At 40.2% G+C, this 22,238-nt stretch overlaps 2 protein-coding genes across 2 annotated transcripts in view; one reads left to right on the top strand and one right to left on the bottom strand.

Annotated features, from left to right (window-relative positions):
* Positions 1-22,238, bottom strand: part of LOC145431092 (uncharacterized) — a 114,902-nt gene that overhangs the window by 32,672 nt on the left and 59,992 nt on the right. The gene's annotated exons all lie outside the window — the stretch shown is intronic.
* On the top strand, positions 7,058-8,943 carry LOC113029790 (pituitary homeobox homolog Ptx1-like). The gene is made up of 4 exons (XM_026180803.2): positions 7,058-7,176; positions 7,586-7,950; positions 8,053-8,136; positions 8,285-8,943. Exons 1-4 carry the CDS (start codon positions 7,146-7,148, stop codon positions 8,555-8,557), a joined length of 753 nt encoding a protein of 250 aa, XP_026036588.2. The 5' UTR covers positions 7,058-7,145; the 3' UTR covers positions 8,558-8,943.

The following is a 22,238-nucleotide window of genomic DNA, read 5'->3' as shown; positions in this document are numbered from 1 at the left end:
AGTTGATTCTGTTCATCTGGACCTAACGTTTTCAGTAGGACAAACTGGTGTATATCATGATTTTTATGGGTATTTCTCACTGGTGAGTTGAGAACAGTTTTGCTTGTTCTGCTTTCATGTCAACTAGATCTGTGTTAGATGATTTTGATTTAACTTCCTGCTCTGGTTGTTTCAGAAAAGGCAACCAAGTTGATCTTTGCACCGATGATTAATTTACTTTCTATTATCAGAAAATTTGTACACATAGTTTATAATTTCAAATGTATCAGAGCAAATACAGCTCAGTTTTAAATATGTTTTGCATGGAATCTGCATTATTTCAGTGAGTATTGAAACCTGATATGTATAAAAATGTTTTAAAATAAGCCAAATTAAACCAATATTACATACAAACAATGACTTACACCTCTAATTTAGATCTTTGTGATCATGTAGAGAACATTACTGAGTTTATAAGGTAGCAAATGGTAGTTTCACCTCTACATTGTAAAACAATAGCAAGGCTAATGAGCCACACCAACGCCCATCATAAACCCCATAGACACATGCATCTGGCCCCCTCTGGCTTATTCAGAATTAGAGACACACCTAGTTCACCCAGTGACCACTAAACATATGCTAATGTGTCTTTTAGAGTTCCTGTATAACACCCTGCTACCTCTGATTAATTATCAAGTCAATGCAGACAGTTAGCACCAGGGCCATGAGAGATAAGTGAGGGTAAAGGTGTTTGTATTGACATGTCTTAATTTGAAGTAACTGCAAAGACACAGAAGTCATATTGTTTGCAGACGATACAAAGTTATTGTGGAAGTAACGTGGAACAACTTCTGAATGAACTAGAAAATCAATTTAAGAAATTGAAGAGTTTTTCTGCAATCATATTTCACTGGATATGAGCAAAACAAAACTCATACTATGTTGGAGTCGTAGAAATTCTATCATTAATAAACTGATGATAAATAACAGACTTACGATCATAAATAAAACTGCTTCAACAGAACCACCAAACCCACTTTTTAGCCTTTTGATTAAATACTCTTAAATTTAAAGACTTGGTTGACCTCAGACCTCTACACACAATTTATAAAGCAACAAACAAATCTTTGTCCCACAACATTTAGAACTTGATCAGGATAAAAAAAGAGAACGAAAGAAATAACATGTAATGTATGTCTGTATGTCTGACAGCATATCAGGTTTCTGTGAGTTTTTAGTAAAAAAAAAGAAATCGTTCTTCTCTTCATGTAGCTCAATCTAGTCCTATAGAATTAACCCAAAACTGATTCAGCCAATAAAAGTCCCACACCTTTACCTGCTGGAACTAACTTACATAGGAGTATAAAAAATGTGACTTTTTAAACTTCTTATCTATTTTTCATCAAACAAAACAGAACTGTACAGTTTCTGACTCAGGAGTATTGTTCTTAAGTCACTCTAATGATGCTACTGGAGTTAAATACAACTCTGGTTTACAATGTGTAGAATAATAAAATTCTAACTGCACTTTCTTTTTTTCAGACCTGAGAAACAGTATTTTAAAGAAATGTAAATGATGCCAGTTGGTAGAAACTGCCTGACTGCTTTGTAAAGTAACTCACAAAAGAAGAAGCTCAACCCCCCACATTCCTGCCCACACCCACAAACCTCCTTAAAAGCCCAGAATTTGTACACATAGTTTATAATTTCAAATGCATCAGAGCAAATACAGCTCAGTTTTAAATATGTTTTGCATGAAATCTGCATTATTTCAGTGAGTATTGAAACCTGATATGTATAAAATTTTTTTAAAATAAGCCAAATTAAACCAATATTACATACAAACAATGACTTACACCTCTAATTTAGATCTTTGTGATCATGTAGAGAACATTACTGAGTTTATAAGGTAGCAAATGGTAGTTTCACCTCTACATTGTAAAACAATAGCAAGGCTAATGAGCCACACCAACGCCCATCATAAACCCCATAGACACATGCATCTGGCCCCCTCTGGCTTATTCAGAATTAGAGACACACCTAGTTCACCCAGTGACCACTAAACATATGCTAATGTGTCTTTTAGAGTTCCTGTATCACACCCTGCTACCTCTGATTAATTATCAAGTCAATGCAGACAGTTGGCACCAGGGCCATGAGAGATAAGTGAGGGTAAAGGTGTTTGTATTGACATGTCTTAATTTGAAGTAACTGCAAAGACACAGAAGTCATATTGTTTGCAGACGATACAAAGTTATTGTGGAAGTAACGTGGAACAACTTCTGAATGAACTAGAAAATCAATTTAAGAAATTGAAGAGTTTTTCTGCAATCATATTTCACTGGATGTGAGCAAAACAAAACTCATACTATGTTGGAGTCGTAGAAATTCTATCATTAATAAACTGATGATAAATAACAGACTTACGATCGTAAATAAAACTGCTTCAACAGAACCACCAAACCCACTTTTTAGCCTTTTGATTAAATACTCTTAAATTTAAAGACTTGGTTGACCTCAGACCTCTACACACAATTTATAAAGCAACAAACAAATCTTTGTCCCACAACATTTAGAACTTGATCAGAATAAAAAAAAGAGAACGAAAGAAATAACATGTAATGTATGTCTGTATGTCTGACAGCATATCAGGTTTCTGTGAGTTTTTAGTAAAAAAAAAAAGAAATCGTTCTTCTCTTCATGTAGCTCAATCTAGTCCTATAGAATTAACCCAAAACTGATTCAGCCAATAAAAGTCCCACACCTTTACCTGCTGGAACTAACTTACATAGGAGTATAAAAAATGTGACTTTTTAAACTTCTTATCTATTTTTCATCAAACAAAACAGAACTGTACAGTTTCTGACTCAGGAGTATTGTTCTTAAGTCACTCTAATGATGCTACTGGAGTTAAATACAACTCTGGTTTACAATGTGTAGAATAATAAAATTCTAACTGCACTTTCTTTTTTTCAGACCTGAGAAACAGCATTTTAAAGAAATGTAAATGATGCCAGTTGGTAGAAACTGCCTGACTGCTTTGTAAAGTAACTCACAAAAGAAGAAGCTCAACCCCCCACATTCCTGCCCACACCCACAAACCTCCTTAAAAGCCCAGAATTGCTCTTAAGTCAGTCTTAGGACACATAGCACCTTCCTGCCTGGTTTGGAGCTCTTTCAGCAGATATAGTTTTTCCAGCTTTCCTGTTTTAATCACTGGGATTTCAAAGATGGAAGATTATGGGATGCACTTTTCTCCAGGTATGTACTCAGCATTGTTGTCTAGTGAGCTAATGTGAACAGAGTTGGCTAACCTCGAAGACATCTTTGAGCAAAAATACCCTTTCACTCTGTGTTGTAAGTCCTGATGGCAGAAGTCACCATTTCTCCCTCCACAGCTGAACAGAGAGTCCACTTCAGGACCATCTGGGCTTTGAGTCACTTTTTAAACTTTCTAATTGGCAACATCTGGTGGCACATTTTAATAATTCAGCAAGTAAAATCAAGTGACATTGTGTGTGGGAAATTGATTAAGGCTCATCAGTTGATCCCTTTTGTATTATTTTCTGTTAAAAAACTCAACTGTGCCAAAACATATCAGTAGCCACGGTGACCCATGTGGACCATATATATTTGTGCTTACTTAGCCTCTGTCTTTCTGTCCTCACAGACTTGTGGATTTCTGGCAGCAGCCTGCAAGGGAGTCTTCCCTTGGAAGAACTTGCAGCATGGGCTGAGGCAGCTCTCGCTAAGGAGATGAGCAACAACATGTCTGAGGCTGCTGAAGCTGTTTCCAGCTCCGTCATGGAGGAGGAACTGGTTTTTGCTTCCCCAAGAAACCAGGAGGGCAGCAACACTGTCACAAGTACTACGCGTGTGAAGGACGAAAAGGCCAAGGTGCTCAAAGGAAGGACCCGAGGGCTGTTCTCAGACAGCCAGTTAAAACTCTTGACCATCACTTTAATCAGAAAATTTACCCTGACCCACAAGAGATGACAGAGGTGGCAGAGCTGACAGGACTGACCTACAAACAGGTGAGTGTTTTTCAAGGTTACTAGAACACAAGGAACTGAATTCGTTTTGAATGTTGGATCTATTGTACTCATTAAATTTCTTCTGCTTCCCTCCATCTTAGGTGAAGACTTGGTTTCAAAACCGAAGAAGAAAGTTTAGGAAGATTCCAGATTCTCATCATCTCAATCAGGGCGTCCCGCTTCATGTAAGTATCTCCAATTATTAAACAGAACTGTTTTTAATTCAGTCACTATCTGGGGAATTCATTTAATTAGATGAAGCGTATTGATTATAATTTAAAACAAGAACTCTGTATTGTGGTTTTACTGACTGTGCATCTGTCTGTGATTCAGTTTCAGGGAGCATCCTCACTCAGCGAACAACTGGACATCAGCTTCATGAGAAAGGGTGCAAATAATCAAGCCCACTATCCTGATGCTGTGGGCAATGTTGTCTCTGGACCTCAATGGACCCTCCACAACTCACCCCAGATGTTTGGCTGGTCGATGCCACCAGGCAACGGACATTATGATTGCAACACCGGTGTCTTAAGCACTGCATGGAATATGAACGACCCTGGACTTCACAGTGCAAGTTTTTACAGAGAAAGCGGAGAGCCTTGCTAACAGCTAAAGATGGCTGTAGCTACTGTTACATCTCTCTTTCATTTCTCAACTATCATTCTGAAGCCTTAAGATTGGTATTTCTGATATACTGGACGCTAATGTTATTTTTTTTATGTTTTCATTTTAATGTAAAGTTATTTAAAAGTTAACACAGAGGCAGGTTTGATAAAACTCAGTGAACTTCTTCGTCATTTACACTTTTACAAAACAAGGAAAAATTAGCTTGGTCATAGTTGGTGGGGTAGATTAAGGCTTGTGTGAGTGATTGATAAAGTCCACTTTTTATATGGTGTAACTGTTGTAAAGTCAACATGAATCTGTAATGATTTTTCTTCCAATAAATGAGGACTTTGCTAAAACAAAATACTTTCTCCATGCGTCATTTTTATTGAGTCTCAAACATATTTGGTGTTAAAAAGTGTAATGAAATCTCATGTTTGGTTTCTTGTCACAGGTGGGTGTGTGCTTTCTCCTTCACACATCAGCCAAGGTGGAGAGCCTTACAACAGTTAATGTTCAATATCACAGATATTGTAAATAGTAGCTAGTATCAATGACTGAGCTGACAGGATATCAGGATTCTGATCTGTTCTGTTTTCTGTACTTTTAGTAAATGGTAGGTATGGGGTGAACATTAGGCCCTTTATCTTAAAACCCATTGATTTTAGAAATATTAGAATTCAATAGAATCTGTGGCTTCTGTAAATACCTTGATGCGTGCTCAATCATCCAGGTAAGGAAATCCCAAAAAGTTGATTCTGTTCATCTGGACCTAACGTTTTCAGTAGGACAAACTGGTGTATATCATGATTTTTATGGGTATTTCTCACTGGTGAATTGAGAACAGTTTTGCTTGTTCTGCTTTCATGTCAACTAGATCTGTGTTAGATGATTTTGATTTAACTTCCTGCTCTGGTTGTTTCAGAAAAGGCAACCAAGTTGATCTTTGCACCGATGATTAATTTACTTTCTATTATCAGAAAATTTGTACACATAGTTTATAATTTCAAATGTATCAGAGCAAATACAGCTCAGTTTTAAATATGTTTTGCATGGAATCTGCATTATTTCAGTGAGTATTGAAACCTGATATGTATAAAAATGTTTTAAAATAAGCCAAATTAAACCAATATTACATACAAACAATGACTTACACCTCTAATTTAGATCTTTGTGATCATGTAGAGAACATTACTGAGTTTATAAGGTAGCAAATGGTAGTTTCACCTCTACATTGTAAAACAATAGCAAGGCTAATGAGCCACACCAACACCCATCATAAACCCCATAGACACATGCATCTGGCCCCCTCTGGCTTATTCAGAATTAGAGACACACCTAGTTCACCCAGTGACCACTAAACATACGCTAATGTGTCTTTTAGAGTTCCTGTATCACACCCTGCTACCTCTGATTAATTATCAAGTCAATGCAGACAGTTGGCACCAGGGCCATGAGAGATAAGTGAGGGTAAAGGTGTTTGTATTGACATGTCTTAATTTGAAGTAACTGCAAAGACACAGAAGTCATATTGTTTGCAGACGATACAAAGTTATTGTGGAAGTAACGTGGAACAACTTGTGAATGAACTAGAAAATCAATTTAAGAAATTGAAGAGTTTTTCTGCAGTCATATTTCACTGGATATGAGCAAAACAAAACTCATACTATGTTGGAGTCGTAGAAATTCTATCATTAATAAACTGATGATAAATAACAGACTTACGATCGTAAATAAAACTGCTTCAACAGAACCACCAAACCCACTTTTTAGCCTTTTGATTAAATACTCTTAAATTTAAAGACTTGGTTGACCTCAGACCTCTACACACAATTTATAAAGCAACAAACAAATCTTTGTCCCACAACATTTAGAACTTGATCAGAATAAAAAAAAAGAGAACGAAAGAAATAACATGTAATGTATGTCTGTATGTCTGACAGCATATCAGGTTTCTGTGAGTTTTTAGTAAAAAAAAAGAAATCGTTCTTCTCTTCATGTAGCTCAATCTAGTCCTATAGAATTAACCCAAAACTGATTCAGCCAATAAAAGTCCCACACCTTCACCTGCTGGAACTAACTTACATAGGAGTATAAAAAATGTGACTTTTTAAACTTCTTATCTATTTTTCATCAAACAAAACAGAACTGTACAGTTTCTGACTCAGGAGTATTGTTCTTAAGTCACTCTAATGATGCTACTGGAGTTAAATACAACTCTGGTTTACAATGTGTAGAATAATAAAATTCTAACTGCACTTTCTTTTTTCAGACCTGAGAAACAGTATTTTAAAGAAATGTAAATGATGCCAGTTGGTAGAAACTGCCTGACTGCTTTGTAAAGTAACTCACAAAAGAAGAAGCTCAACCCCCCACATTCCTGCCCACACCCACAAACCTCCTTAAAAGCCCAGAATTGCTCTTAAGTCAGTCTTAGGACACATAGCACCTTCCTGCCTGGTTTGGAGCTCTTTCAGCAGATATACTTTCTCCAGCTTTCCTGTTTTAATCACTGGGATTTTAAAGATGGAAGATTATGGGACGCACTTTTCTCCAGGTATGTACTCAGCATTGTTGTCTAGTGAGCTAATGTGAACAGAGTTGGCTAACCTCGAAGACATCTTTGAGCAAAAATACCCTTTCACTCTGTGTTGTAAGTCCTGATGGCAGAAGTCACCATTTCTCCCTCCACAGCTGAACAGAGAGTCCACTTCAGGACCATCTGGGCTTTGAGTCACTTTTGAAACTTTCTAATTGGCAACATCTGGTGGCACATTTTAATAATTCAGCAAGTAAAATCAAGTGACATTGTGTGTGGGAAATTGATTAAGGCTCATCAGTTGATCCCTTTTGTATTATTTTCTGTTAAAAAACTCAACTGTGCCAAAACATATCAGTAGCCACGGTGACCCATGTGGACCATATATATTTGTGCTTACTTAGCCTCTGTCTTTCTGTCCTCACAGACTTGTGGATTTCTGGCAGCAGCCTGCAAGGGAATCTTCCCTTGGAAGAACTTGCAGCATGGGCTGAGGCAGCTCTCGCTAAGGAGATGAGCAACAACATGTCTGAGGCTGCTGAAGCTGTTTCCAGCTCCGTCACAGAGGAGGAACTGGTTTTTGCTTCCCCAAGAAACCAGGAGGGCAGCAACACTGTCACAAGTACTATGTGTGTGAAGGACGAAAAGGCCAAGGTGCTCAAAGGAAGGACCCGAGGGCTGTTCTCAGACAGCCAGTTAAAAACTCTTGACCATCACTTTAATCAGAAAATTTACCCTGACCCACAAGAGATGACAGAGTTGGCAGAGCTGACAGGACTGACCTACAAACAGGTGAGTGTTTTTCAAGGTTACTAGAACACAAGGAACTGAATTCGTTTTGAATGTTGGGTCTATTGTACTCATTAAATTTCTTCTGCTTCCCTCCATCTTTAGGTGAAGACTTGGTTTCAAAACCGAAGAAGAAAGTTTAGGAAGATTCCAGATTCTCATCATCTCAATCAGGGCGTCCCACTTCATGTAAGTATCTCCAATTATTAAACAGAACTGTTTTTAATTCAGTCACTATCTGGGGAATTCATTTAATTAGATGAAGCGTATTGATTATAATTTAAAACAAGAACTCTGTATTGTGGTTTTACTGACTGTGCATCTGTCTGTGATTCAGTTTCAGGGAGCATCCTCACTCAGCGAACAACTGGACATCAGCTTCATGAGAAAGGGTGCAAATAATCAGGCCCACTATCCTGATGCTGTGGGCAATGTTGTCTCTGGACCTCAATGGACCCTCCACAACTCACCCCAGATGTTTGGCTGGTCGATGCCACCAGGCAACGGACATTATGATTGCAACACCGGTGTCTTAAGCACTGCATGGAATATGAACGACCCTGGACTTCACAGTGCAAGTTTTTACAGAGAAAGCGGAGAGTCTTGCTAACAGCTAAAGATGGCTGTAGCTACTGTTACATCTCTCTTTCATTTCTCAACTATCATTCTGAAGCCTTAAGATTGGTATTTCTGATATACTGGACGCTAATGTTATTTTTTTTATGTTTTCATTTTAATGTAAAGTTATTTAAAAGTTAACACAGAGGCAGGTTTGATAAAACTCAGTGAACTTCTTCGTCATTTACACTTTTACAAAACCAGGAAAAATTAGCTTGGTCATAGTTGGTGGGGTAGATTAAGGCTTGTGTGAGTGATTGATAAAGTCCACTTTTTATATGGTGTAACTGTTGTAAAGTCAACATGAATCTGTAATGATTTTTCTTCCAATAAATGAGGACTTTGCTAAAACAAAATACTTTCTCCATGCGTCATTTTTATTGAGTCTCAAACATATTTGGTGTTAAAAAGTGTAATGAAATCTCATGTTTGGTTTCTTGTCACAGGTGGGTGTGTGCTTTCTCCTTCACACATCAGCCAAGGTGGAGAGCCTTACAACAGTTAATGTTCAATATCACAGATATTGTAAATAGTAGCTAGTATCAATGACTGAGCTGACAGGATATCAGGATTCTGATCTGTTCTGTTTTCTGTACTTTTAGTAAATGGTAGGTATGGGGTGAACATTAGGCCCTTTATCTTAAAACCCATTGATTTTAGAAATATTAGAATTTATTCTTTGAAATGAGAACACATAACACATTTTGTATAAAATATTAAGAGAAACTTAAAAAAAAAACCCAACAACTTGGAACTTGATACCAGTATCATACCTGGGGAATATCACACTGGAATTGATGTAAATGTGTTTTGACTTTTTCTTATGTTCCAGTATTTGTGAAACTTCACATGATTTAGACTGTTTAAAAATTTATGTCTGTATATCAGAAGCTGTAAATAAAATATCAGTCCCCTACCCTTAAATCAGAATTTTCTTGACTTGATCCTCAAATATTTTGTGTTTTTTTCATTCTCTTGTATTAAGAAAGCACGTTGAACATAACAGTAGTATGGCTTTCTACATTACCTTTGCTTTCACATTTTTAGGGCCCGAGCACTGACAGTGCAAAGGCCCTATTGTATTTGCTCCGTTTCTTCTTCTTCTTATTATTATTCAGGCAAAACAAGGGCCTTTTTGAGGGCCTAAACATGCTCAAAAACTCATGGAATTTTGCACACATGCCAAGTTTGGTGAGAAATTTTGTATTTTAATGTTTTACATATGAGCACTCGGAAATGGCTCTACAGCGCCACCTATGCCTTGTTAAATGCAGCCCTACGACCACATCGTTTGAGCTACATGTATGAAATTTGGCACACATTTGTATCATGCCAAGACGAACAAAAAAGTCTGTTGGCCCATTGACGCAAACCCAACAGGAAGTCCGCCATTTGGAAGAGAAGGTGACATTTTGGCTCTAATTTTGCCATTTCCATGCCTCGAACTTTTTCGAACTCCTCCTTGGGATTTGGCCGTATAGGCTTCATCTTTGGTCAGTGTCAACTACACACCTGGGCCATGTTAAATTGCAGAGCTTTTGAGTTTTCACAATACGGTGAGGCCGTGGCGCCATGGCAAATTTCGATGACTCGCCATGAAAATCTTATTGCCTCTCATTTTGTCATACATTTTCTGACCTTGACCAAAGTGAACACATATGATAAGGCTCCACCCCTGAACATAATTCAACTGCCATATTTGACATCAGGGACAGCGCCACCTAGTGGGAACAGGAAATGTCATGTTTTACACTTTGGGGTACAGTATTGTGATGGGTGACATCTGCAGCCTCAAATTTCTCCAGGAAAGCCTTAAGGAGTTGGTCTTGGGTTACAGTGAAAACTGTGACTTTTCGCGAAAGGGTGTGACCCCAGCGGCATGGCGAACTTTGATATCTCGCCATGAAGAAACAAATTAGTATAACTCCATGAAATCCAGTCTGATCAGTACCAGATTTTACAGGCATGATGTCAGACCCTCCCTGAACAGATTGATGTGCCCATTGTCTGGAATACGCACAGCGCCACCTAGTGGCAACAGGAAATGTCATGGCTTTAATTTTGTTGTACTGATTTTCACAGGTTCATCGTGGCCACCTCAAAAGCGGTGAATATCACCATCAGTCCCTCGTGATGCTTCAGTGCAAAAATTGTGACTTTAAACTGAACGGCGCACCCTGATGGCAACGCGGTCCACCATGAAAGATGAAGTGGCTTTTGAGGGGCTTGGAAAGTTTATAGAGGCTTGAAATTTGGCACACACCTCCAATGTGATGAAGGCTTTGTTGTCATGTGATCATTTTCATTGAATAGCGCGAAATGGCTCCACAGCGCCCCCTACAATATTTCAAAATATCAGCCCCTGCTCTGTGTTTTATGTATGAGTCTGAAACCTGGTAAGCATATAGGAGATATCAAGATGTACAAAAAAGTCTCTTGGTGCAATATCCCAAATCCAACAGGAAGTCAGCCATTTTAAAATTAATGTGCAATTTTGGCAACATTTTCCCCTCTTTTCAGGCACCGTTCTTTGACGAACTCCTCCAAGGGATTTCATCAGATTGATGCAATCTCCTGTGTGTGGAATCTAAAGACCTTTGTGATGTTAAATTGCGAAGCTTTTTACATTCAGGGAAACGGGGTGGTCATGGCGGCACGTAGAGTTTCAATCACGCGCCAAAAAGCAGTAATCTGCTGTCACTGAAAGACACAATGTCCAATCTCTCCCAAAGCTCATAGGCGTGATGAGACTCGAGCTCAGAAATGTTTGTTATGCCATTTGTACATAATGGTTAGAGCGCCACCTAGTGGAACGACTAACTAATCATGAATGAATGAGTTGAAATGTTAGCTGGTGGTTAAATGCATGAATTCCATCAATGTGACATCAGATCGGAGGTGCTGGTTTTAGGTGTTGGGCGTGGCTCGACGCGCCGGGGGTGCGAGGGCCCTCATAACGCTGCTTGCAGCTTTAATTAAACTTGTATTTGTAAAAAATATATATATATATAGAAGGAAAAAAAAGTGGATAACAATAACAATAAGAAAAAAATACATACATATACAAACACATAAGTATACACACATGTACAAGTTGAATAATACGAGGCTACAAGTTAGGCTCGTATTATTGACATGGGTATTTAAATCAGTGCATCAACATAAAAAGTGGCATGGTTCATTCACACCTCACAGGCTTAACATATTCCATCCATTTAGACCATATTCTGTAGAAGGTATCCCCCTGAGCTTCAAGAAAAAAAATCTATTTTTCCATTGATCTTTTGTATAGAATGTATCCAATCTTCCATTGTTGGTGGTTCAGGCTTAAGCCATCTCCTCATGAGGGCCTTAATACTCGCAGCCAGTAGGATTTAGAAAAGTCTTCTATCATTAGAGATTAATTTATCCACTGGTGTGTCACACAAAAATATTGTCTCAAAGGCTAAAAGGAAAACAAATGAAAAAACATTTTGTAGATGTTCATTGATTAGAGACCAGTACTAAAATAAAAATAACTTTTTGCAATCCCAAAAGACATGGAAATGGTTGGCTCCATCTCCCCCACATCTCCAACAAGTGTCACCAGTTCCCCGATACCTTTTCTGAGCAGGGGTGATGAAAATTGTCATGATGCTTTTCCAGCAAAATTCACACCAAACATTAGACCCGGTGGTAGCCCACTGTATCTTGCATGCGTGGCTCCAACACTCCTCTGTAATTGTCAGATTACCTTCTTTCTATCCCACGGTGTAATCTAGACAACAGAGCAATGGTCTTAACTGAGCTGCACAGTAATATTCTCATAGACAAGGAAGTCCACGACCTTCCCTATCTTTTTTTAGTTGGAGGGTTGTATATCAGATTTTATAGATTCATTTAACAGGGCATAGTTGGCAATGAACATTTTTGGTGAAATCATAGGGGATTATTACCACCCCTATGTACCTTACGCTATCTGCGTCCCATTTACATTTATAGCTATTCTTAATTTCGACTGGTGGATCATAGTTTAAAGTTAATGTCTGTGTTTCGTTTACATTAACCTTGTATCCTGAAAAAGAACCATACTTAGATAGCATTTCCATGATTTTGGGGAGTGCCTGTGTAGGATAGGATACAGTTAATAGTAGGTCGTCGGCAAATAGTGCTAATTTCGATTTCCCTCCTGCCGTTGTTACTCCAGTTATATCCCGTCTCTGCCTGATCCATTGTCTTAATGGTTCTATAATCAAAGCAAAAAGCAGTGGTGAAATGCAGCAGTCCTGTCGTGTCCCGTGCTTCAATATAAATGGTTCGGTGGGGTCTCCATTGATTTTGATTTTAGCTCTTGGTTTATTGTATAGCCCTGAAATAATATCAATCATAGATTTACCAAAAACAAAATTCACAAGCACCTTATATAAAAAGGACCACCTCACTGAATCAAATGCCTTCTCTGCATCTAGACTTAACACTAAGGTCTCTAGTTTTTGTTTATCAACCTGCCTCATTATGTGCAAAACCTTTCTGATGTTGTCCTGGGCCTGTCTCTGTTTGATGAAACCCGTTTGATCATTATGTATTAACCCAGGTAATATTGTTTCTAGTCTCTTAGAGATGATGGATGTGAACAACTTATAATCAATATTCAGTACACTAATTGGGCGATTTGGTATGATGGAGATTATTGCTTCCCTCCATGAAGAAGGGATAATTTTCTTTTCCATTCCCCAATTACATTTTTTAGCATGGTGGTAGTCAAACAATCTTGCATTATTGTATACCATTCTGGACCAAACCCATCTGGCCCTGCCATTTTCCCTCCCTTTAGTCTTTTAATTGCCAAATACATTTCTTCTTTGGTTATTGCAGATAATAGCAACTTTGGCAACTTTAGTACTGACAAGATGGTATTGACATCAGTATTGTTATCTGCTGGGGTTGGGAATAGAGTCTTCTATAATAATTCTGAAAGCATTGTTTAATTTTCCCCAGTTCAGTTTCTATTTCTATTCTACTTGCCTATTTGTCTATTAAAAGGGATCTTTATTTTATGTATAGTCTTCTCTGCTGGGGGAATACACCCATTTAAGAGAGAAATCATAGTACCTTCAGTCTTACCCATTACCGTTATATATCTACCTTCCTTATCTTTATGCTCTAATAAATGTTCATCACTCAGAGCTGCAGATAAAAAAATCGCCACCCCCCTCAGCCTCCCAGAACCAGATATGGGCAGTAACACATAACGCCTTACTGTAATTCCATTCAATTTTATTTATATAGCGCCAAATCACAACGAAATTCGCCTCAAGACGCTTTTTATTGTACAGTAGATACAGAGAAAAACCCAACAATCATATGACCCCCTATGAGTAAGCACTTTGGCGACAGTGGGAAGGAAAAACTCCCTTTTAACAACTGCTGCGACCGGTTGGGGTGAGAGAAGGAAAACAGGATAAAGACATGCTGTGGAGGAGAGACAGAGATTAATAACAGATATGATTCAATGCAGAGAGGTCTATTAACACATAGTGAGTGAGAAAGGTGACTGGAAAGGAAAAACTCAATGCATCATGGGAATCCCCCAACAGTCTAAGGGAGGATTCAGGGTCACCTGATCCAGCCCTAACTATATGCTTTAGCAAAAAGGAAAGTTTTAAGCCTAATCTTGAAAGTAGAGATAGTGTCTGTCTCCCGAATCCAAACTGGAAGCTGGTTCCACAGAAGAGGGGCCTGAAAACTGAAGGCTCTCCCTCCCATTCTACTTTTAAATACTCTAGGAACAACAAGTAGGCTTGCAGTGCGAGAGCGAAGTGCTCTAATAGGGTGATATGGTACTACAAGGTCATTAAGATAAGATGGGGCCTGATTATTTAAGACCTTGTATGTGAGGAGCAGCATTTTGAATTCAATTCTGGATTTAACAGGAAGCCAATGACGGGAAGCCAAAACAGGAGAAATATGCTCTCTCTTTCTAGTCCCTGTCAGGACTCTTGCTGCAGCATTTTGGATTAGCTGAAAGCTTTTCAGCGAGTTTTTAGGACATCCTGATAATAATGAATTGCAGTAGTCCAGCCTGGAAGTAATAAATGCATGAACTAGTTTTTCAGCGTCACTCTGAGACAGGATATTTCTAATTTTAGAGATGTTGCACAAATGGAAGAACGCAGTCTTACATATTTGTTTAATATGTGCATTGAAGGACATGTCCTGGTCAAAAATGACTCCAAGGTTCCTCACAGTGTTACTGGAGGCCAAGGTAATGCCATCCAGAGTAAGAATCTGGTTAGATACCATATTTCTAAGATTTTCAGGGCCGAGTACAATAACCTCAGTTTTATCTGAATTATGAAGCAAAAAGTTAGCAGCCATCCAGGTCTTTATGTCTTTGAGACATTCCTGCAGTTTAGCTAATTGGTGTGTGTTATCTGGCTTCATGGACAGATAGAGCTGGGTGTCATCTGCATAGCAGTGAAAATGTATGCTGTCTTCTAATGATACTGCCTAGGGGAAGCATGTATAATGTAAACAGAATTGGTCCTAGCACTGAACCCTGTAGAACACCGTAATTGACCCTAGTGTGTGAAGAGGACTCTCCATTTACATGTACAAATTTAAATCTATTGGATAGATATGATACAAACCACTGCAGCACAGTACCTGTAATACCTACAGCATGTTCTAGTCGCTCTGAAAAGGATATTATGGTCAACAGTATCGAACGCTGCACTAAGGTCTATGTAGTAGTGGCTGGTAATAAACCAGTCCTCATAAAGGAACAGTGCTCTTTAATGAATTCAGCATAGACTTTACATCGTAGAGGTAACAGGGAGACACAACAAGTTATCAGTTAGTCATCTAACTATACTCTAACTCTAAAACTTTTCCAACTCCACTTTATTCCAACTCCACTTCATCCATCAGGCTGTCAGGAAGCTTAACTCCCTCCCGATTCTGCCCCCTCTCCCCTCCACAGTCTCACTGAACTCTGTCACACACACACACACTCTCTGACTCACTCACTGGCCTGCACCAGTTACCAGTCACTTTGTGGAGCATTGGACTGCCATTACCTCATAAGACTTTGTTGTTACACTATCTCTTACCGCATACCACTAAATCTCCATTTGCACTATCTCTTACCGCATACCACTAAATCTCCATTTGCACTATTTGCCTATTTGCACTACTATGCCTCCTTACTTGAATATTGTATATTGTATATTGCATAGCTTTTTTTTTTTGTTATACGTAAAATTGTATTGTATTTATTTAAATTTTTACTTTTTAATTATTTTATTTGCATTTTTTAATCACTAGGGTTTGAGAGTAACGAAATTTCTATTCTCTGTATGTCCTGTACATGTGGCAGAATTGACAAATAAAGTTGACTTGACTTGACTTGACTTATTTCACGACACCACCCTCTAGTGGTGCAATATGGTACAATCATTACAGGACACAACATCTCTCTATGAAAAGAGTTCACCAGAAATAAAGTAATTCACTGTTTAGCAAGTCACACATACACTTGTGAACTTAAATGTCGCAATAGTTATAACATCAGAATACTACAACTAGCAAAGCTTAATAAGCCTGAAACTATATTGCACTCCTACGTAAAATGAAAAGAAATTATTATTCCAGTTTTTCCATGACAATTTTTTCTTAGTGCATTGGTGGCAGAAAATCAGTTCTTTTTACACTCAAGATAGAACAAGTAATAACATTTCTCTAATGTTCTTTTTCCAAGCAACCTATTATGGTACAATATAGTCTTTGTGCCAGTGAGGCTTGTACTTAACGCCTGGCAGTCTTCTGGCAGTAGGTGAGCCAGTCTGAGTGTGGTGCAACCTAGCAGTGTCAGCGTTCTTTTCAGTCACTGGGCGACAGCGTGCTAGATGAGTGGCATTCCAAATCTTTCCATCACTCAGCAAGAAGGCATTCAAGCCTTTGGCTTTTGTTACTGTTACAGGAGTAGGGATGGGTATTGATAAGATTTTCACGATTCCAATTCCATTTTCGATTCTGTTTAACGATTCGATTCTTTATCGATTCTTATTTTTAAAAAAGGAGAACACTAAAGTCGATTAGCTTAGAACTTTGTTTTATATCTTCTCTTTGAACAAGATAGAAATTTAGGAGTAACATGGCCTTACAAACCCAACAGTGAGATCTTAAGAGTACCTTAAGATCAGCCTACGGTTCTTCAATGGGGTGTTACAGGGTCCCCAGGAAAAAAAAAAAATTGTAAATGTAAAATAATAAAATAAATATTCTCCTGTAGCAATAACAAAGTGTAACATAAATTATTCTGTAGCAATTACACAAGAATATCCAGTAATGTCCCTGCCTACAATTAAACACATTCACTTACCAAAGTGAAATCGAGGGCATCTGCTGTGGCAGCCTTTTAACACAAACTTAGTCACTGCTTGGTGACATTCGTCTATCCTGGCCTGAAAGGAGACTGCAGCAAGAACTGCCAGCATCTGAGCCAGCCAGACTCTGTCTGTCTCTCTCATCATGGTCACCTAAATGCACAGTAATGGCAGGTTTTGTAATAAGGCGGATCGCGCTAACATAATATGCACTGTTAGTTGATTATTTACCTGCCGCATTAACGGGAGAGGATGTGCAAACGTTACCGCTGCTGCTGGGTTGAGATTCACGAGTCCGCAGAGGATTTAAAAACACGACATTCATTTAAGGTCATCGCGTGTTTTGTGAGCAAATGCTTTTGCATATTCGTAGTGTTTCCTCCCTTAAATGAAATATCTACTTTGCACGCACACAGCCAATATCTGGGGCAGCAGGGATGCAAGAAGCAGGTGATGGGTTTGTAGACATCACAGAAGCAGTAGGATCAGTATATGGAGGTAGAACAGTATTGCCTGCAATGCTGACATTCAGCGCTTCCATCAGATCTCTTCCAAGAAGAGGAGTTCCTTTTCTTACAACAAAGAACACAGCTGAGGCAGATGCATTTCCTCTGCTCACTGTGACTTGCAGGCAGCCTAACACAGGGAGAGAGATACTCCCTACGGCTTATGACAAAATTTGATCCGATTTGATTGATGACCCTAATCATGACCTTTTGACCTCCCCCCTCCCCCCCGGAAGTGTGTAATTTGATCCCCTAAGCGTGACGAATTGCATCCGGAGAAGGGAGGGGGAAACCCTGGAAGCGCGCCACCTGCCCCTAAGCGTGACGAATTGCATCCGGAGAAGGGAGGGGGGAAACCCCCGGAAGCGCGCCACCTGTTGTTGGAAAAAAAAGAAAAAAAGTTTTTAGAGGGAGGGAGGGTCTGCGGCATGGGAGGAGAATAAAAGCAGAGAGGAGGAGTCCGTCACAATTTCTAAGGCACAGACACAAGATGGATCCTTTCATTCTGCAGCCCAGCAGCGTTCCTGTGTACTTGGACGGCGAAGAGATCTGCTCTCCCGAGGCCGCTAGCATGGGAGGCAGCAGCAGCGAGTGGTCCTCGTCGATTATCAGCGACACCCCCGTCACCGTCTACAGTAACAGATCCGAAGCAACCGGCGCTTCATCAGCAATTCAACCAGCAATCATCTGGTCAACTTGGTGATCAACAAGTACCGCACCGAGGAATGCAACGGCTGTAAGATCGATCATCCGAGCCAGAGACAACACGAGTGTCTGCAAATCCTGGAGGATGATTTTTACTCCGACAACTATTACAACATCAGAAAGAAACTGCTCACCCCTCGCTTTGTCCCTTCCATTCAACGTCTGCTGATTGCCCGCAACATCAAGACTGATGACGTCAAAGTCGGAACGGTGGCGGAGACTCTGCTTCATGAGCTGAAATCGGTGAGGAAAGTCTTTGACGCCATCACCGATGCTTATGACAATTTGGTGGGTCAGGATGTAGTTAAAATTGGGGAGCTGCGCTTGGTCACAGAGTGCTACAAAGGATACTGATTCTTATCCTGCATGCGTGTATCCTATATTTAACCTTGTTGTTTTATTTTATTTTTTTAATCATGTATTCTGTTTCTTAAAAAAAAAAAAAAAAAACTACCTCGTTTTTTATTCCTGCTTTATTTAAAAAAAAAAAACAAAACAAAACGAAAAAACATGTATGCTGCTTTTTTTTTTAATCATGTATTCTGTTTCTTAAAATCCTACCTCATTTTTTAATCGTGTATGCTGCTTTTAAAAAAAAGTATCCTGTTTGTTTGCAACCTTTTAGCATGTTTACCTCAGGTTTTTAAAAAAAAAAAAAAAAAATTTTTGTAATTGTATTCCTGTTTGATTCTATAAGTGTGTTTTATCTCAGGGTTTTGAATAAAAATGTATTCCTGTTTTTTTGCATGTTAAACCCTCTGGTTTTAAATAAAAAAAAAGTTTTTGTATCTTAATTGTATTCCTGTTTGATTCTATAAGTCTCTGGGTTTTGAATAAAAAATGTATTCCTGTTTTTTGCATGTTAAACCCTCTGGTTTTGAATAAAAAATATTTAAAAAGCATTCATCTCTGGTTTTTGAATAATGTATTCCTGTTTTCTGCACGTTAAGCCCTCTGGTTTCGAAAAAAATAAAATAAAATAAAATAAAATAAAAAAACAAAACAAAAAAACCCCAAAAAACATTCATCTCTGGTTTTTGAATAAAATAATAAAAGCCGACTCCTGCGACGCTATAACGCAGACGGGCTTTTTATCAGAAGACGAGATGGCTGAGAAAAGAGAGATGAAAAAAGTGTATTACGACCCCCTTCACCCCGGTAGTTTCGGAGGGGTAGATAGACTCCGACGTGCTATAGAAGATGAGACTGGTAAAAAAGTAGATGTCCGCAAGGTGCAGGATTTTTTATCCGAGCAGGACGCCTATACTCTACACAAGCCGGCGCGAGTAAGATTTAAGAGAAATAGAGTGTTTGTGACCAAACCCCTGAAGCAGCTTCAGGCCGACCTGTGCGACATGAGACACCTGTCTGAATACAACGACGGATTTAATTATTTATTGACCGTCATAGACGTATTTTCATAAAAAGGCTTACGCCCGTCCCCTGAAAAAGAAGACGGGCTCGGAAGTGACTGAAGCTTTCGAGTCTGTGTTGAGAGAGTGAAATACCGGAAAATTTACAGACCGAAGCGGGAAAAGAGTTTTTCAACAAGAGTTTTCAAGCTCTGATGAAAAATCACAGCATCTCCCATTTTGCGACCGCCAGCGACCTAAAGGCCTCGGTGGTGGAGAGATTTAACCGCACCCTGAAAACGAGAATGTGGAGATATTTCACCGCGCACAATACCAGACGCTATCTGGAGGTGTTGCCCGATCTGTTAGAAGGTTATAACCGCAGTTATCACAGCAGCATTAAAATGACACCTGCCGAGGTGCGCCCCGAGAATGCGGATCGAGTGTTTCGCAACTTGTACGGAACGACCCCCGCCCGTCCTAAAATAAAGTTGAAATTTAAGAGGGGTGATCTGGTGAGAATATCCAAATTGAGAGGAGTATTTGATAAAAAATACGAACAGAGTTTCACGGACGAAACCTTTACTGTGATCCGGGTCCTTCAGCGCTCGCCACCCGTGTATAAGCTAGAAGATTATGACGGGGAACCTATCGAAGGATCGTTTTATGAGCCCGAGCTGCAGAAAGTGAAACTGACCGAGGACAAAGCGTTTCATGTGGAGAAGATTTTAAAGCGGCGCGCAGTCAGAGGCGAAAAACAGGTTTTTGTCAAGTGGAAAAACTGGCCGGATAAATTCAACAGCTGGGTGAAAGCCTCGGAAGTGGTCGGCGTATAAAAAAAGAGACCCCTCGGATCATTCGGCTCATTTCTTTTAATTTTCTCATGGAGTCCGATGGGTTTTACGTGACCCTGCCTTCCAACGCCAGCAAGGACTTATTTAAAGATAACACCAGCGGCTGCTACACGGTGGATCTGGCCAAACCCCTCGAGCTGACCGGAGAATGGACCGTGGGCCTCTGCGAATTTATTTATTCGCGCACCTGGTACAATCTACCGCCGGACGCCTCCTACTTGGAGCTGATGCGGACGACGGAGGAGGAAGCTCAGCCCGTGGTGATTTTAAAATTCGGCAGGGGAGGTCATTACGGACGCGTTAAAGATCTATTGGATCACCTGGTGCCGGCGATCAAAAAGTACGACCCCTCCTTCGAGGCCTCTTTCTACAACATCACCAAACGTCTGGACGTCAAAGGAGACGGGAGCCATAAAATAAAGGTCTTCCCTCCTCTGGCTTACATGCTGGGATTGAAAACGAACGAGTGGTGGACTCTGACGAAGCGCTCTACCCCCTATCCGTGCGATATGAGCGCGGGCGTATATAACCTGTTTCTCTACACCGACATCGTTCAGTACCAACCGGTCGGTGACAGTTACTCACCGCTGCTGAGTGTGCTGAACATGAAAGGCGATTACGGAGACGTGGTGAGCGTCAGACACAACACGGTGCATTACCTGCGCGTATCTAAAAAATACATTAAAACCATACGCGTAGAAATTAAAACGGACCGCGACAGATTCGTGGATTTTGTTTACGGGAAAACGATAGTCAAGCTGCACTTTAAACCGGCTTGAGAATGGCGGCGCGTCTCCCACAGGACCCTCACCGTTTTGTGAGATATTATGAGGGTCAGGTGGGCGGATCCCTTCCGGGTTTTTAAGGAGCCCCCGTGATGTACGGCAGAGGGATAGGATCCATCTTCTCCAGGCTGTTTCGTTTCGTGTCTCCTCTCTTCAAAACGGGGTTCGCCGTAGCTAAACCTCACCTGAAAACGGCCGCTACCAACATCGCTACAGACGCTGTGAAAAGAGTGATGGGTAAGCTGACCGAGCCTCGTCAGGAGGGGGCGGGGGGCATGATGGTACTCTCCCGCAGGAAGAGGGTTAAAAATAAAAGCGCCGGAGTAAAAACTAAATCAGTCAAGACCGGCGGCGGAAAGAGAAGGAACCCCCAGCGGAGCTCGGACATATTTTAGAAGAAAGAAAAAAAAAATGTCTCTCTTACACAAGAAATCTACCGAATGCACCCTGGCCGAACTGGATCTATTTTCGGCTCCCATGACCCAGCTATCTATAGAGGATAAAAAATATCAAGAATGTCAGCCCCTCTCTGCGTTGAACGACAACTCACCCATTGAATTTTTCATCCCCGGAGACGGGGAAAAGTATCTCGATCTGAACGACACCATGCTCGATCTGAGAGTGAAAATGACGGAAAGGGACGGGAGCGACATCCCGCCCGACGCCGGGGTAGCGCTCATCAATTACCCCCTCAATACAATTTTCAGTCAGTGCGACGTTATTCTGGGGGATCGTTTGATTTCGCAGTCCAGGGTACAGGGATGTGACGTCTACGTAATACACATTTTCTCCTGGCGAGGCGCTGTAACGCAGCCTCAAGGCCGAAGTGCGCCCTCCGTAAAGTCCCGAGCGAGGAGACAGAGGTTCCGGGGCTTCGTAGCTCCGCATAAAATTTTTAACCTCCTCGTTCGATTTTTTCATCTCGCTCCACTCGTGCTCCCACAGCGTGACCGTGCGGACTCTGTAAACGTTTCTCAGCTCCCGGAGCCTCACCTCGGCAGAGGCGTGCAGGTCCCCGTAAGGAGCGCGGGTCAAAGGGCAGATTTCCTCGGGCCTGTAGCATTTTGGACAGCCGTGATAAAAGCATCCCAGAAATTCCCACACC

The sequence above is a fragment of the Astatotilapia calliptera genome, chromosome 9, assembly GCF_964374335.1.
Source record: "Astatotilapia calliptera chromosome 9, fAstCal68.1, whole genome shotgun sequence".
In the NCBI taxonomy this organism is placed as follows: Eukaryota; Metazoa; Chordata; class Actinopteri; order Cichliformes; family Cichlidae; genus Astatotilapia; species Astatotilapia calliptera.
The sequence above is the reverse complement of the archived record's forward strand: the minus strand, read 5'-3'. Positions and strand labels throughout refer to the sequence as shown.

Coding starts and splice junctions, on each gene's coding strand:
- LOC113029790 (XM_026180803.2), top strand. CDS start 7,146: ATGGAAGATTATGGGACGCACTTTTCTCCAG. Junction 7,951..8,052: donor CAGGACTGACCTACAAACAG/GTGAGTGTTTTT, acceptor CTCCATCTTTAG/GTGAAGACTTGGTTTCAAAA. Junction 8,137..8,284: donor ATCAGGGCGTCCCACTTCAT/GTAAGTATCTCC, acceptor TCTGTGATTCAG/TTTCAGGGAGCATCCTCACT.